This window comes from Palaemon carinicauda, chromosome 3 (genome assembly GCF_036898095.1).
Source record: "Palaemon carinicauda isolate YSFRI2023 chromosome 3, ASM3689809v2, whole genome shotgun sequence".
NCBI classification, from domain to species: domain Eukaryota; kingdom Metazoa; phylum Arthropoda; class Malacostraca; order Decapoda; family Palaemonidae; genus Palaemon; species Palaemon carinicauda.
This window is the reverse complement of record NC_090727.1, coordinates 153,237,706-153,254,936: the sequence shown is the minus strand read 5'-3', so window position 1 is coordinate 153,254,936 and position 17,231 is coordinate 153,237,706. Positions and strand designations below refer to the sequence as shown.

The 17,231-nt window shown below is 35.1% G+C and overlaps 1 protein-coding gene across 1 annotated transcript in view; it reads left to right on the top strand.

Moving 5' to 3' along the window:
* tho2 (THO complex subunit 2-like protein) overlaps positions 1–16,779 on the top strand; it is a 66,054-nt gene extending 49,275 nt beyond the window's left edge. Inside the window, exons 28-29 of the mRNA XM_068370970.1 lie at positions 14,982–15,296; positions 15,817–16,779. Coding sequence (XP_068227071.1) covers positions 14,982–15,296; positions 15,817–15,930 — 429 coding nt within the window. The 3' untranslated portion in view covers positions 15,931–16,779. The remainder of the gene's footprint in view (positions 1–14,981; positions 15,297–15,816) is intronic.
* Positions 16,780–17,231: the final 452 nt, after the last annotated feature.

Sequence of the window (17,231 nt, the reverse complement as noted above, 5' to 3'; positions counted from 1 at the left end):
GAAAAACTAGTTTCTACTTTTTCATTTTCAGTTAAAAGGCCAGTCTTTACCTTTAGACTTGGAGTAAATGGTTAGTTTTTGTTTAAACTTTCAGTAAATTAGTTATTACTGTACATTTATGCTTTCTGGAAATGGCTAGTTATTACACTTTGTCTTTCAGTAAATATTAAGTTTTATATTTAAACTTTCAGTACAGTATATGGTTGATTTTTACCTTTAATCCTTCAATAGATTATCATAGTAGTTTATCATTAACTTTCCGGAAATGACCATTTTATTCTTCTTATATGGTACTTTATTCTTAACTGAAGAACATGGTTAACGAGTGTTCTGTGTTCTGCATGTTTTCTGGTTAGCTGTATATCTTTTAGGAACTTTTGTATTTCATGCTTTCTGTCAACTCTTGAAAATTTATCACACGCTTTTGCTTCAACTTACACTCAGGATCAAAAGCAGATCTAGTCAAGATTTTGTCTGGCTTTCCTATCAGAATAAATCAAGGGGTTCATCTTTTGATTTATATGTTGTTGGTAGAGTAGTCCTCTACATACTGTATTCTCTTCTTCAATAGATGATTCATCTTGAGTTTTTGCTTAGAGTGATCACTTTTAGGAAGTCAGGGGACAAACTTTGCCTCTACAGCAAGTGGTTGCCAGTGTTGTTACTTAATCTCATCCCATTTATTGAACAAGAAAGAAAATTGAGTAGCAATGCAAATTATTATTGTATTTTTCAAGCATTGTACCATAATATCCTGCCCGATATTGTTAATTAGTTCCACAAGACTCCCTGTAAGTCGCTTTCAAAATAGGTTGGAAAAGTCCCTTATAAAAGTGAGATATGTTCCCTATATTATTATTATTATTATTATTATTAAATGCTAAGCTACAACCCTAGCTGGAAAAGCAGGATGCTATAAGCCCAGGGGCCCCAACAGGGAAAATAGCTCAGTGAGGAAAGGAAACAAGGAAAAATAAAATATTTTAAGAATAGTAACAACATTTAAATAAATATTTCCTATATAAACAATAAAAACTTCAACAAAACAAGAGAAAGAGAAACTAGATATAATAGTGTGCCTGAGTGTACCCTCAAGCAAGAGAACTCTAACCCAAGACAGTGGAAGGCCATGGTACAGAGGCTATAGCACTACCCAAGACTAGAGAACAATGGTTTGATTTTGGAGTGTCCTTCTCCTAGAAGAGCTGCTTACCATAGCTAAAGAGTCTCTTCTACCCTTACCAAGAGGAAAGTAGCCACTGAACAATTACATTGCCATAGTTAACCCCTTGGGTGAAGAAGAATTGTTTAGTAATCTCAGTGTTGTCAGGTGTATGAGGACAGAGGAGAATCTGTAAAGAATAGGCCAGACTATTCGGTGTCTGTGTAGGCAAAGGGAAAGAACCGTAACCAGAGAGAAGGATCCAATATGGTACTGTCTGGCCAGTCAAAGGATCCCCTAACTCTCTAGCGGTAGTATCTCACTAAGCACTTTAAACCTGTTATCATTTTATGAAAACCAGGTAGAATATTAAAAGAATTACTACATTATTATTAACAATAGGCACTTTACCCTAAACTTGACATCTCTTGCTTCCTGGTTATGAAAAGGGTGTAGTTGGAAGTGATGAACTACAGTAGTTGCAGGAGGAGGACAACAATGCTGTTGTTCGTGATGACGTGGCTACTATAAGAGACCTGCCATTGATGGCCGTGGTTCTTCAGCATTAGGATGAGTTGATGGTTCTAGCTTCTTATTTTTCAACTTAAAAGGAACTGTGTTTTTCCTCCTTTCGTCGTAAATGTCCTATGTGGAAGGAATAAATCTTCATCACTATTGGAAATTTATGCAAAATGGTTGGGTATATGATCCTGGGACAAAGATATTGCTAAACACTATAATAAGTATTGAAAAGCACACTGCTAATGTTTGAGTTTGAAGCTCCTTGGTTCTGGAAACTATTCAGTATTCAGTTGTTCTTTCAACTCCGAGTCTTCGTTAATCAATGGGCCCCATTCAACTTCCAACTCCCTCTCAAGATCATCACTAAGGAATACCAAATTCTTCAATATATTGCACAAGCTACAACACTACTTGGATATTATATTATGTATCTTTTTTCTCACCGTTATCCCTACATTAAGGGATCAGTTGCCAGATGGACCCTCTCCAATGCCTTCTATCAAAGGCACCCTCTTCCACCAAACATCTCTTCATATCAACCTTTACCTTATCTCACTATCTAATTCCCTCCCTCCCTCTTGATCTTCTCCCCCTAACAGGTTCCTCCCATGCCCTCCTCACTCCCCATCATTCGTCATCAACTCATGCCAACGCCATCTTAGTCGTAACACTGTTGCCCCTTCTGTAATCTTCACTAATGCCTGCCATTCTCCTTATTTCATCATTTTCCAATCTTTTATGCAGTGATATTCTCATAATCACGTATGCATTTGAATATGTTTCCCGTAAGTCTTCAAATAAAGACTTGTCCTTCTCGTTTGTCTCTTAGGAATCCGTTCGTGTGTTTGCTATGTGTATGTCTTAAAATTCATAGGGATAATAAGCTTCAATTCAACGTAAATTACACCTCTTGGCATTGATGATACAAGTATTAGACAAGTCCTTTTATGTAACATATTGAGCAGTGCAGTCTTTGACATGGATAATGGTAGGTACTGTTGTCCTAAAATACTTGCAATGGATGTCACTTTTTCCCCCCTCTTCATATCTCTTGATCATGTTGAATTTATCTTACATTGTTATAATGCTTGGATTCACTAACTACCTTTTTAGGGGATTCAGTCTAACGTAAAGATTGTTGAGATTCAAAATAACTGTAGTGCATACACACAACACAACAAAACTTGTGAATAACTACATATGTAGTCCGTAACTGTTCTAGCCGTGAATCTTGTTTTTCCGTCATTGTAATCCTTGTTTTGATTTATGCAGGAAATATTTTAAAGTATTTGTTCATTTTAAGTCACAAATTAAGTATTAAGTGTATTATGTTAAAAACCATTCACAAATTAATTGTTTGACTTGACTAAGTAATGAAGCCAACAACGCTTCAATCAGGACACCACATGCACGTACTGTATGCCCTTTGAGAAGGATGGAAATGACGTTGTTAGACATACCTTTTGTTTTTCTTTATACTTCTGATTTTCATATTGAATATATTTTCTAATTCTTTAAAGATTTTTTTTATCTTGTTAATCATCTTTCAACTATAAAAGAAAGATTGTTTGAGTTTATTCCAAAAGTGGTTAGCACCTCACTCCATATTTGCAATCAGTTTTTAACCTTTTGCTTCACATCCATTCTTACTTCCATTCTTCTACCTGCCTGTCCAGATGTTCGTGCAACCGCGTCGGTTTCCCCCGCTTGCACGTCTGCTGAATAATTTCCTCACGTCCCTCTGCCATACCAATAAATTTCAAGAACAAGGCTTCCAACAGTCTTCTTGTACAAGAAATTTGGTTTGTGCTTGGCAGATAGTATGAGTAAATGCTGAGGAAATATGTTGGTCCATTGCCCACTTGATATGAGATGGACACAGAAATGGTGATAATACAGCCTTGATTACTATACCCACATAAAAGGGTACTTATTCCTTTCAGCTATTATATAGCATCACTTAACACCTGTTAGCTTCAATAAATGGCATACTTAATAGAATAAGAAATTTGATAAGTTTAGATAGACCATTTTAAAGATATAGTTAAATAATTTTTAATTGGTCTCTTTTGTTGCACCCACAACATTGGATGAAGATCCCCTCATACTGCAGAGCGGTTGTCAGCCCTAAATTTAGAATCTCCAAACTTCATATAAGAATAAATGTTTATTATTTTAAGAGCTATTCAATAATTGAATCTGCTTTTAATTGTTTAATAATTATTATGAGATAATTTTAGCCGTCTGTAAGAGAGTTGGGTATCTTAACTCTGATGACTTGATTAACTAACTAGTGATAATTTGTAAACATCCAACTTCATCCTATCCATCATTTTGTTCTACTGGGCTTTTAATATAAAATTTAAATCTCTTTTTGTCATTTATGTTGCAAATTTTAAAGAATGAAAATGCTAGGATAAACCCTCAAAGAAAAAAATTATAGGTTTAATTTCCGTAGATTATTTAACTTGGATCTAAATGCTCTTATTTTGAAGGTTCCTACCATGTGTCTGTTTCCTCTCAGAGCAAAATCCACTTAGCATCAAGCTTATTAGCTGTCGAGTTTTCCCCCCCTCCCATAGCTCTACACGCCTCGCTAGAAACTGCAGCCGAACGTGAGTCGCCTTTTATATAAGAAGCCTCTAAAAGGTAGGCCTTTTTGTTTCATTAAGTTAGACAAGAAAGAGCAAGGAGAATTTACCTCATGTTAAACTTAAACCTTAGTCTCCAGGTTAATGATGAACTTTGAGCCTTAGATGAAAGGATTTAAAGGTTTGAAGACAGACTTTCAGGTTTCTGATTCCTTTCCTAAGTCATAAAATGGACTGAGTTTCAGTGAACCAAGTCCTGTTGGTTTAATGCATTGTAGACTTGTCAGTGACGTTCCACTACGTCTCGCGCAGATTGAACGGTTATCAGAAGCATTGTGGTTAGGGAATGCGTCATGAGAAGTTTAGAGATGTTTACCATCATTGAAAGATGCTGTCGGCGTGTGCCCTTATTGTATACATTTTTTATCAACAACTTCATTCTTATAAGATATCAATTCCAAAGAACGTAATAAAATAATTAATTGTTATATTAATATGTTGATGCGTTAGGGTAACCTTCCCGTGTATTAAACTTCCATAACATTCACTGCTTCCTACACCCACGCGGAAGACTCGTGAGCAGTGCGTCATCTCTGCCTGACACTCGCATGCGCTCTCCTGTGTTTGCATGCTCTCTCTCACTTCCTGAACCTCAAGGCCACTGTGTCAATCCTTTTTCTACTTCATCTTGTTAGCAGTTTTTGGTCTCCCTCATTTCTTACTTAATGCCTGTAAGTGATAGTTTATACATCCTACTGTTTTTTATGACCAAACAGTATTAAAATATAAAAAATGCTATTTGTCCCTCTTACTCCAAATGTACCCTTTTTTTCAAATTCAACATCAGCAGTTTACTTCCTTTTATGAAAATTGACTTCAAGCATTTCAACTTTTGTCTCCTCATCTCTTCAGTTTATAGCGTAGAGCATTCAGTCTTCCATACTTCAACTGTCATCTATTTTTTTTTATCACAATCATGGTGCTTAAATAAGTAAACTACGTACTTTCATTTTCTTAACCATCCCTACTTGCTTTCATTGCTCTATCTTTTTAGCTTTCATTCACCCTCAGCATTTCTCTTTTTGACATTAATTTTTAGTTAGTTTTCTTTAGATGTCTAAACAATCGTAAGTTTAACATATAGAAAATATATTAAGTAGTGTGTACATTAGAGATTAACATGATTTTCTTCTTAATATTATGTATTATTCCTTGGCATGATATCCATTTTAAATTGTACTTTATGCCACGTGTGTTTGTTTTGGCAAGTAAACAAACCTTCTTCCATATGGAGTATTCCTTCACTCGGAGTATTCCTTCACACAATCTGGTCTAATTGCTGAAACTTATAAAGTAATTATAGGTGGAAGTAGATGATTAAGTATGGATGGGTACCCTTTCATCTGTCTATTTACTCTCGCGCTTCTCTGTACCATTTTTGAGACATGGTATATTTTTTTGGCTTTGAACTGTCACACACATTAATTTTAGAATTTTCTCTTATACAATAGTTTGGTTGGTTTCACGGGCTGCCGTGGGTAAATGATGGGAAGTAGTTGCCTGATGTTGCTGTGAAAGCACCGGCTTCTTGTTGCGTCCTTCGATCATCCTGCTGCTGTTATACTGTAGCTCCTGTTCCTGCCGTGGTGACTATTTAGGTCTGCACTGGAATTATGAAGAGCTGAGTGAGAGACTGCAGAAGCAGGCAGAAACAGAAAATTACTTTTTCCTCCTCTTCACAGGGTGCTGAGTGACCTCACAGTCCCCAGGGTTGGACGATGTAGCTCAACTCTAATAATTCCCTCTTTAGGTTCTTAAACCTCTGAAAAAGAATCATGTCCTATATCTTTGGTAAATCCTATTAGAAAATTATGAATAGACTGTGTCTTTCCTATTACAAACCTTATGATGCTACCTGAACTGATCCCAGCTGCTTAGGCTCAAGTGTCACGTCTATCTTTAAGCTTCAAGAAGCAAGGGTAGAAGGTGACTCCAAATCTTTCCCTTTTGATATGTGAGTTACCTAAGAGAGCTTTGTCGTGTAAAGAGAATGGCCCTGATATACATGGGAGCCAAATGTGTGTGCAAAATTGTGTGTGTATAAAATTGCTGAAAATATAGTTGCTTGTTTATTGAAGGTTGGAGATCTTTTATTGGGAAAACCAGCTGCCGTTTTTAGGTGTATTGCCCTTAAATCTTGGACTCTTGTGCAAGATCTTTGGTGGCTAGCCATCACATGATGTAGATAGCTGAGCTGCTTTAGACATAAATGGCATCTAGCTTAAGGTGCATAGGTAGACTTTCATCATTATGGTTGGGACAATTATTCTTTCTCCCTTGGTCACTTCTCTACTGATCATTATCAGCGTACACTTGTACACTCCAACATCCTGGTCTGGTCAGATATAGTTATTCAAAGGAGCTCGAATCTAATGACTGAGGTGTAGGGGTATGATCACATTCTCCTCTTCTTGTTTACCCATTTCTTTATGGAGTTATTGTTTTTATCAGCCCTTTTAAATCATCTTGGAATTTAAAACATCCCCAAAAAAGGGGTTGGGTTGAATCTCCTTATCATGATGGAGATTCAGTAATGTAGAGCATTGTTATCTTTCAGGCTTTGTTACTAATAATTGTAGATGGGTGACGCTGGATTCCCCCCTGAGACTTTTGTGGAGTTGGAACGTTTTGAAATAAACCCCCAATTCTGGCTCTGAGCCTTGTTATCCTCTTGCTTTATTTATTCTTGGTTATAAGAAGGTTAGGGCAATGATCCTTATCATGAACAAAAGCACAACCAGAAAATCAGTCATTTCCAGGTGGAAAAGAGAATTTAATCTAAAGTTCTCTTAGAAGGTTCCAAGTGAATATCCTCGGTAAAAGACAAAGGTTTGACATCTTGTCAGAACAAATTGCAAATGCTAAAAGTAAACTAGGTTTTTCCTAATAGTGCAAAGTCTCATTTCTATATAATCTTGCCTTTCACCCTGTAGGAAAAGCGAGATCAAACGGACAGGTGAGTAGATAATAACTTCTACTTAACTACTTATTACAATTATCACTGTGAAAAGACTTCTTCAACCAAAACAACTTATGCCAAAGATTTTTATTTTAGATGCTTCGCATTTATATATTGGTGAAAAGTCTAATTTTTAATCAAATGCTTTTGTTCATGTAAACACATTAATCATAAGTCATTACTTCTTTTGCAACAGTTTCCCAATTCCACAACCTGCTCTAGTTATGAAAGAAAAGGAACCCAGCATTGAGGCCCAACCACCTGCGCTACCACTCTCCTCAATCATTCTTTTGTCCAACTGACCCATGTTCTTGTTTTCTGTGCTGCTAATGCTGAATTTTACCACCACCTGCTTTTTCAGCGTAATGTCATTTATTCATTTTACATTTCATTCATCCTTGCTTTAATATTATACTTGCTGTCCAGTAAATTTTTGCTACTCTACTTAGTACAGATTTTGCTTTGGAGTGTAGATGCTGTCCATTTCCTCTTGTATTTGTAGGGATTCAGTTTTTGTAAAAAATTTTCATTGAGGGCTTTCTTGTTTTGTTACTATGTGTTTTACTGTATACTGTACAGTATATTTTAGACTTTTTACTTTGCAATTTCTATTTGCTTCAAATTACTCGATTTTTTTGTTCAAAACTTCCGGTTACCTTCAGTCCTCCATTTTGTGGCTGCGTAAGACTTTTTGTTGCTAAGTATCAAGTTCCTTATTCTTTTCGTTATTTTCTAATTATATTTTCTCCTTTTTCATTTTATTTATATAATTTCTACCTGATTTCCCATGATGTTTCAATTGGGGTACCTATGTTTATTCTATGTAACTATTTTATACTTCAACATATTTTTTATGGATTTAAGGGATCCGAGATTCTATCTTTTATGTCTACTCTTGTCAATCAACCTCTTGTGTGTTACTCGTCAACAAGACTTGCCCACTGTTAGTATTTCTCCAAATATCATTCCTGCAAACTTTATCAGATAAATTCTCAAAGTCTTCATCTTCGAGCCATGTTGTCACTGGCGATACATGGGTATTTTCCAATGAGGTTTCTACAGCCCACGCTTCTCCGAGGTGCAACAACAACAACAACAACAACAAATGCAGCCATTTCTAGTCCACTCCACAACAAAGGCCACAGACATGTCAATTAATGTCTGGGATTTCACCAATTTTCATCACCACGATGGCTTATGCAGATTAGTGATGGTGGGAGATTTTTGTCTGATCGCTCACGGCAATCCAACCTAGTATGGGTGGCACTGACTAGCACAGCTTTGCTGATCATGGTGATATGTAAGAAATTCCCACTCCCAGGTCCATCACGGGTTAAAAAGTGCAACATTATTTTTTTTCACAGCCTTTCACTCCTTTTGCGTTCTAATGCGTCGAGCCATTTCCCCTCCCATTAAACACCCCAGTTGTCGTTTGTCGATCATCTCTTCACTTCTTTACCCGGTGAAGGAATATCTTATCTAATTCTGCGTCTTCATTCCTCGTACCATATTTTAGGACATGCAGTGCGTGTTCCAATATATTCAAGTTCCTGATGTGTTTAATTATACCACGTTTAGTCTTTAACTAGCAACAAGACTTGTCACCTAACGTAAATTATCCCTTCCAAAAACCATCTTATTGTACCTATTTCATCGCTAATATATTCCTTTATATTTAACATTTAAAAGATATTCAACTATGCACAACGTTGTCAAACATGGAATAATTATTTGAATGAGGAAATGTCCCTTGAACAACTCTTATTTAGAAGACATAAGTCCCATGCTACCATTGATGTAAGGACTTAAAATTCTAATAATATTAAACTCAGATAATCTTCAATGTTTACCAGTTATAAGATCGTATTTTTGCAAGTCATTTGCAAAAATTCTGAATCAGTTCACTTGTGTCTCAAAGTAATTTTTTTAAACGGGCGAGGCTTTGCCAGTATCCTAGATTATCTGTAGTTTGAAGAAGTTTTATAGGTGCATCACATCTTTATGAATGTTGTAATTCTTTTCAATTAAAAAATGGATCAGTAAGAACTGGGTGAAGTACCAGAAGGTTGACAACATTATTCCTATAGTTGGTTGGATGATTTTTTTATATTTTTGATGTCTTTATCAGTTTTTTCTCATGTGGAGTTTAACCTTCTGCTAATGTCTTACACAGACTTAGTTTATTATAGTACGAATATATTTTTATGACTTCTACTTTCTCTTTAATTGGTTTGCTGGTCTGATCCAATTTTAACCCTTTTGAGATTCTAATAGTTACAATCTACCAATGAAATTCAAAATTATATCACCAGTTCATAAAATTCACCTGATTTTAGATATTTTATTGTTCTTGTTTTAATTTTTCAATAAATGAAAAATATTCAGCTTTGAATTGCCCCTACAGCGAGAAAGACTTAACAACGCCCGTGAGTAGTCAAAGTATAAATTGCTAGACTCGAGTTTTGTAAAATCTCAAAGGGTTATCTGGCGAGTGGGTGTTGTATCATCTAATTTAGAGACATGGTCTGTGATCCCTCTTGAAATTCAAGTCCACAAGTCCTCTCCTGCATGGTGTTACCTATCTGCTGTGATGAGAATGTCTTCCGTTCTATTTTATTGTATTACTAGAACTTTAAATCTAATTTATGATACAGTAATTGCGCATCGAGCCCCTGCCATCATTCCACACACACACCCCCACTCTCCTCCCTTCCCCGTTGTTTGACTGCTGGGCAACAGTGACACAGACTGAGAAGGTTTGAGACACATCTTATATCTGGAATATCGCTCTTCATCCAGGTATGTGTTCTATAGATTAGATTGTTGATTTTGTGTGCTGTGCAAATTCAAGCTCTTATGATGCATAGACAGTATTGGAAGAGGGTCTGAAAATGATTTTTGATAACCAACACAGGAAATGTATTCTTTTTATAGTTATAAGAAGATCAGCTGATTAAAACCTGTTCAGTTAAGGAAATTGAATTGCCAATGTTAAGAGGGAAAAGATTGGGAGGTACACTGAGAAATATAGTTGTTGAAACTTACAAGGTATATGGCACAGGTTTGTGACATCAAACCCTGGGAGTAGGCAATTAAATCCATAGGAAAACATTCGTTTTTTAAATCAGAATGGGAAAATCTTTACCCTTTTGTAGCGGAATAGATAGAAACTTGCATTATCTAATTATTTCTGAGATATAACAATGATCATAATTTGGTAGTTGGAGGAATATTTTTTGTAGTCATTTTACATACAGAGCTTAAAGGCAATACTATATTCACGAAACAGCTAAAAATTAGATTAGGAAATGAGTTATTATTATTATTATTATTACTATCCAAGCTACAACCCAAGTTGGAAAAGCAAGATGCTATAAGCCCAGGGGCTCCAACAGAGAAAAATAGCCCAGTGAGGAAAGGAAATTAGGAAATAAATAAATGAAGAGAACAAATTAACAACAAATCATTCTGAAAAAGTAATGTAAAAGAGATATGTCATATATAAACTATTAACAACATGAAAAACAAATATGTCATAAATAAACTATAAAAAGACTCATGTCTGCCAGGTCAACAAAAAAGCATTTGCTCCAACTTTGAACTTTTGACAAAAAACAACTATCATTAATAAAGAACTCAATTTTTTCTGTTATGAAACTGCAAAATATCACTCATAAAAACAAATACATGATTATCAATGTTTCCTTTGAACAATTATAACAATAATGTACACGAAGCCACAAACATCAAATGCCCATGCCCATTACTTAAAGCAATTAAATTATGGCAGTAGCTGCGAAAGGAAATACGGGTGACGGTACCAAACATTTCCTCCTTAGGACTGGGAAAGTGGAATATATTCCTGATGACTGGAAGGTCCTCAACTTACAGACTTAATAGGTTCCAAGAAGCTGTTTGTAAGTCAAATTTGATAAAATTTCGACCTAGAAGCTTTTTTAAGTCGAATTTTGTTAAATATTGTTCTAGGGTAGGGCTGACTTTAATCCCATGCATATTATTTCCAGCTACATAAATCAACAAATAGTAGGTTTCATATGAAATAAATATCAGGTTATTACAAATGTTTTTCTTACTGTATTAAATGATATGATATTGTTTTATTACACTATTTCTTTATCTTATCTTTATTATTTTTTAGTCGGATTTCTGTTTGTATCTCTTTTAAGTTGAAGACCTATGTATGTATTTCAAACCACAGGAATACTTCCTTGTGGCATTTTTTTTTTATTGCTTTCCAAAAAGCCTTAGGGGATTCATCAGGAAGGTTTAGGGCGTTATGGAACAAGAGGATTGGTTAAGAATTAGAGCCGATTTGTTTATGATATAGGAAATTGGAGAAGACTTAGTGCCTCTAACTCCGTAAGGGAAGAGCATACGTGAAAGTCCTAATGGTTATGACAAAGATTGCTTAACAATATGAAATAACTTTATTGTACTCTAAAATTGCGAGATAATGTGAAGATCTCTTCGTTTTACAATAGGGATTTAGTTATTCCGGTATAAAAATCTTAGGAGTTAAATATTGGAATATGAGACTATTTAGGGCACTTTATGTATCCTGTTAGAGAGGAAATAGTGGATGGACTAGAAAGTGATTGAAATCTGACATAGAATATTAGTAGATTTTTGTATTAAACAGTATGTTAGGAGAGTTTAAAATCTGTGCCGTTTCTTGAAGCTCAGGAATTTGATTGATACACTTTTAAGTGTTAACTTCTGCTTCATATTTGATTGTTGTCTATATTATTCAGCTGTTATTTTTGTGGGAATTAAACTGGAAATACTTTTAAGCCATAATTTGTTCCTCATACGGAAATTCAGTCTACACATCTTAGTTTAAAAAGTTTCCATTTTTTTTAAATTCACTTTGAAAATTTAAGAAATTTAGTTTTTACCTTTGGTTTAGTACTCCCTTTATTATTATCATTATTATTATTATTATTATTATTATTATTATTATTATTATTATCATTATTATTATTATTATTACGAACTAAGCTACAAAGCTAGATGCTAAAAGCCCAAGGACTACAACGTGGAAAAATAGCTTTTGTCATGTTTCAGTTTACAAATTATAATTATTAGTTTTCTCGACTAGGTTTCCCTTTTGTAGTTGTTATATATCCTTGTTCAATATCTAGATCCTTTTTATATTTTGTTCATGATTGAACATTATTAAAATTTGATTACTATTCTAGAAACTTACAAACATAGTATCATCAGATGACAGGATTTCCCTATTAAAAATGTAATATACTAGCAAATGATCAGAGGCAAAGAAACAACCTAACCTTTTTGCTACGTAATGTTGATAGACAATTGTTCTTTGAATAACATAATAAGCGGTGCAAAAAAATTTTTTTTTTACCAATTTACATAGAGAATGAAAGATTGGTGGTAGTATCATCAATATATTTTTTTATGGACAGTAGATGCTCTGTGTTCATACGAGTTACAAACTCTTACCTTATTTCATCATAATTATACAGTTAGAGCAGACAAAACAAAAGCTAGGCAACAGCTAGACAAAACCAGGCATTTCAGGAGTTGGTGGTTCCTAATTCATTCCTTAATTTTGTTTCTCAACACTGATGTTTGTTTCAAGTTCTCTCCGGACTGTCTTTCGTCTCTTCTCTCTTCGGTATCGCATCTTTCTCACTTTCAAGTTATGTTGTCTTTAATCATCCTTCATTGTTAGAAATATATTGTACCGAGTCTCTACTGCTTTTGTTAATGTTACTAAATCTAGAGCCACAAAACTATTTCCTTGTATACAGTAGCTATAGTACAGTATTGCCGTTTATAACTCCGGGATTTTCTTTGTTACTTATTTTTTTACGATCTTTAGTTTACTTTACGTGGTGATGTCCTTGTGTTTCGCGGTGGCATTATACCTAGTTGTTCAGTCTGCTGGAACTTAGGTCAGCTGAGGAAGTTTACTTTAATACAGTACTGTAGTCTTTCCGTAGCATTCCCCAGAAGACACAAAAATGCCAGGGATTGTCTTGCATCAGTGTAACTACCTTAGTCGTGAAAACTTAGTTTTTCGGTAGTATTACAGTTTCAACCAAATTCGGATATCTCTTAATATTTTACTCATATGTTTTTATAGATGATTCATACGAAGAAGTTACTTGAATCTTCCGAAATCAAGGGTTACTGAAATATTTCTCGATGAATTTTGTATTATTGATAATTAACACCGAAATACTAGACCATGAGGCTAACGAGCATAGCAAAAGATAGTCTGCTTGAAAGAACACAGGAGCAGTGAGATAATGTTTAATCGCGAGCGAAGCGACCACAAAGCAGAGCAAAAACCAAGTAATAATTAGCTCAATTCAGTAACCAGGTATTGTAATATGACGAAGACTGGTACGAACGATGCAACCATAGAAAATGCGATGGAAAGTCACATTTTATATACGTCCGGAAGTCTGGCAAACAAACAATCTTGTTTTAACATTGTTCTATTACTAGATCTTTAAGTCTTGATTATTTGTGGCAGAAATAAGGTCAAATTCAATCAAAGCACACCAATTGAAGTAGAAACTAGAAAGGCACTCAAAGTGCAGTTTATTTCAGTCAAACTTTTGCTCAACCTTGACCTTTGACCTAGGACTTTGAAAATTGAATCACTTTCACATCTCAACATAAAAATTAATCCCTGGAAGTTTCACTACTCTATTAGTAAAATTGTGGCCAGGAAGTTGTTCACAGACAAACAGGAGAAAACATAACCTCCTCCCATCTTTGTTGGCGAAGATTAGAAATATATTTTCATATCGGTTTAACGATTTTGGTTGAAACTGTAATTTTACTAATTTTTCATAGCCTCTGTAACAAGATGACTCATAAAGAGAGTTCTTCCAAGGGGATATCTTTGAGGAGTGTAATGTTTGATCATCAGAATTAGTACGTCTATAAGGGAAGAAATTTGGGTTCAAGAACTATTAACTGCTCAATTTCATTAGAAAATATCATATCTGTATTGTAGACTTGACTTCTCTTTTGCCTTTCTCTTTGGGAAGTGTCAAGCTAGGCAAAACAAAGACAAAAACTTGTTAATAACTGAATACCTTCAGACAGAAATGTCTTTGAGTGTGGCACCTGACACATGAGCCGCCCCTTCACTTGTTGGTAGCATGGGAATTTTAAGTAGACAGAACAGGCTTTCTACACTCCTTAAACCCTAGTTTTCTCTATGAATTCAAGGTACTGCTTCAGTATATTTATAAACTTCCACTTACTGATGAATTTCTTTTCTGGAAATAGAATTGAATGAAGAGGCCAGTTTTGGGAACTACTATAATGTAAGATTTGAACATTCCTGGAGAAACATTAAGTAATGCACTTTATGTCTAAGGGAATTCTAGTTTACCAAAATAGTAGATGATATAAAGTCACATATAAGCATAATTTTACTCCGGAATATATATATTTTAAGAACGAATATATATTGTCTGCAAAAGATGATAATTTTTTCATTTTTTTCCTTTTAAATCATGAAATTGTTACTGCTTCTTAAATTTGGGAATCCTGTGCATGATGAAATATAATCGTTGTCTACAGTAAATAAGTATTTGGCATGTTCCCAGATTTCACTGATTTCTGCATTGAGTCCATGTGTATCTTATATTAAAAGCTCTGCTTCTTATTTTCTCAGAAGAAGGAGTCTCATCACAAGGAACACAAGACCAAAGAAAGGTCGAAAAGGACCAAGTCGGATGAAACGGGGCATCGTCGGTCAAGATCTCGATCCAGGGAAGGCAGCCATCATTCAAGGTCGAGGTCGGACGAGTCGACGCCGAGCGAAAGCTCAAAGAAGCGCAAGCATAGGAAACATTCTTCCAAATCTAAGTTAACGGAAAGCGCGAGCCCCGATAAATCTGCAAAGCACAGTTCGAGGAAGAAGATATCGAAGGCGAACCGACTTGTTAATTCTGTGGTCGTGGATGTTCAAACGTTGGATAGTGATGATGTGAGTGTTTCCATATATCTTTTTATTTTTTTATATATATATTTTTGAATGACAAAGAATAGAAATGTGTAACTTGCAATTTGATTGTGAATTGCGACCTTTCTTTCATTAATCTTACGTCAGTTGTCTTCGTTGTCTAAAAGGAAGGGCATACAGAACGTCTTCAACTTACAAATTAAGCAGGTTCCAAGAAGCTGTTTTTAAGTCAAATTTTGTTAAATTTTGGTGTAGAGGTCTTACCTGAATTCCATGCCCATGATTTCCAGCCACAAAAGTCAACAAATAGTCAGGTTTCATATCAAATAGATATCAGGTTATTTCAAATAAATATATAGTTTTATTACTGGTTTTCTTTATCATTGTTATTTTCAGTTGGATTTGTGTTTGTCTACCCAAATGTTTTAAAGTTGAGGACCTTCTGTACGTAGATAAACAGTATACAGTAGCCTCATTTTTCGCAACTTTTTCTCTCAAGTCAGATGGGCTAGAGAAACTAACGACACGTTCTCTCGTTTTGCAGAGTGACGTCATGCTCGCTTACGAGGACGGCGGCGTAGAAGAGCCAAGAAAGAGGAATCACCATAAAACTGAACAAAAACATTCCAGGGCAAGATCCCGGCACTCAAGGCACTAGTTCCGTTCTCTTCATTTCCGTATATCTTCTCTCCTCTGAATAGAACAAGCTATTGTAAGTAATTTCCAAATAAAACAGAGAGACATTGTGGAGGTCATGGCATGGGCATACATCCAAGAAGAATTCATGTTTACGTTGAAGTTTTCATTTATATTTCACATATTTTGTTTTGATAAAGCATTGGCCCATACAGAACAAAGACATTAACTAGGAAGCACACGTGTATCTTCTCTTCTCTGAATAGAAAAAGCTATTGTAAGCAATTTCTAAATGAAACAGAAAGAGAGACATTGTGGAGGTCATGGCATGGGCATACATTCGACAGGAATTCATGTTTACGTTGAAGTTTTCATTTATATTTCACATATTTTGTTTTGATAAAACATTGCCCATACAGAACAAAAACATTAACTAGGAAGCACACTAATCAGCTTGTTGTATTCAGAGGTAAAATTTATGGAAATGAACCTTTATTTTCATACTAAAATCTCTTATTTCCTCTCTTACCTCTGAATGGAACTAGTAACTCTCCCTCCTCCATACTTTTCTCGAGGTGACACTTGAATATCAACCTTTAAATCCGGAGCTTTATTTTCTTATTACCCCGAGTAAACCCACTCGATACTGGTGGGTCTCTTGAAAGTGTGATATAGACGGAGGAATCTTTTATTTATTTCTTTTATTTAGAGGTTATCAAGCTGCACTTCCAATTAATAGCTAGCTCTATTCAGAGGTAATAGAAATAATCGATATTAGTTTAAAAAAATCTGATGGCAAATTTTTTCATACATATTGTAAATACTGTATACTGTACTCAGCACATGTGAATAATTTGTTGTATTTTATAGGAATGTAATGTAAATAAACTTTTTTTGTAAGTTGAGTTTTTGTATTTTATGGAAATAATAGTGTTGTCTCACACGATTATAACATAGGGGAGGGGGTTCCCAGCCCCCGTGTCCCGTCCCTTTTAGTCCCCTCTTACGACATGCAGGGATAACTTTGGCGCTATTCTAATTGTTTTTATGCCCCCGCGGCCACAGGGGACTTGGGAGGAACGTAGAGAGGAGAGGTCCCCTTTTTTCTTTAATTTGTTTGATGTCGGCTACCCCCCAACATTGGGCGAAGTGCCTTGTTATATTTATGTATGTAATAGTTTTGTATACTACAGTTGGGGTGTATTATGATTACTGCATCTAAGAGTTATTGTTTATCACTAAAATTGGTAGGAAGTGTTATGTATGAAGAGGATTTTCAAGGATATCCTATGTGTCGTATAAAATCATGGTTTTCCTGAGTTT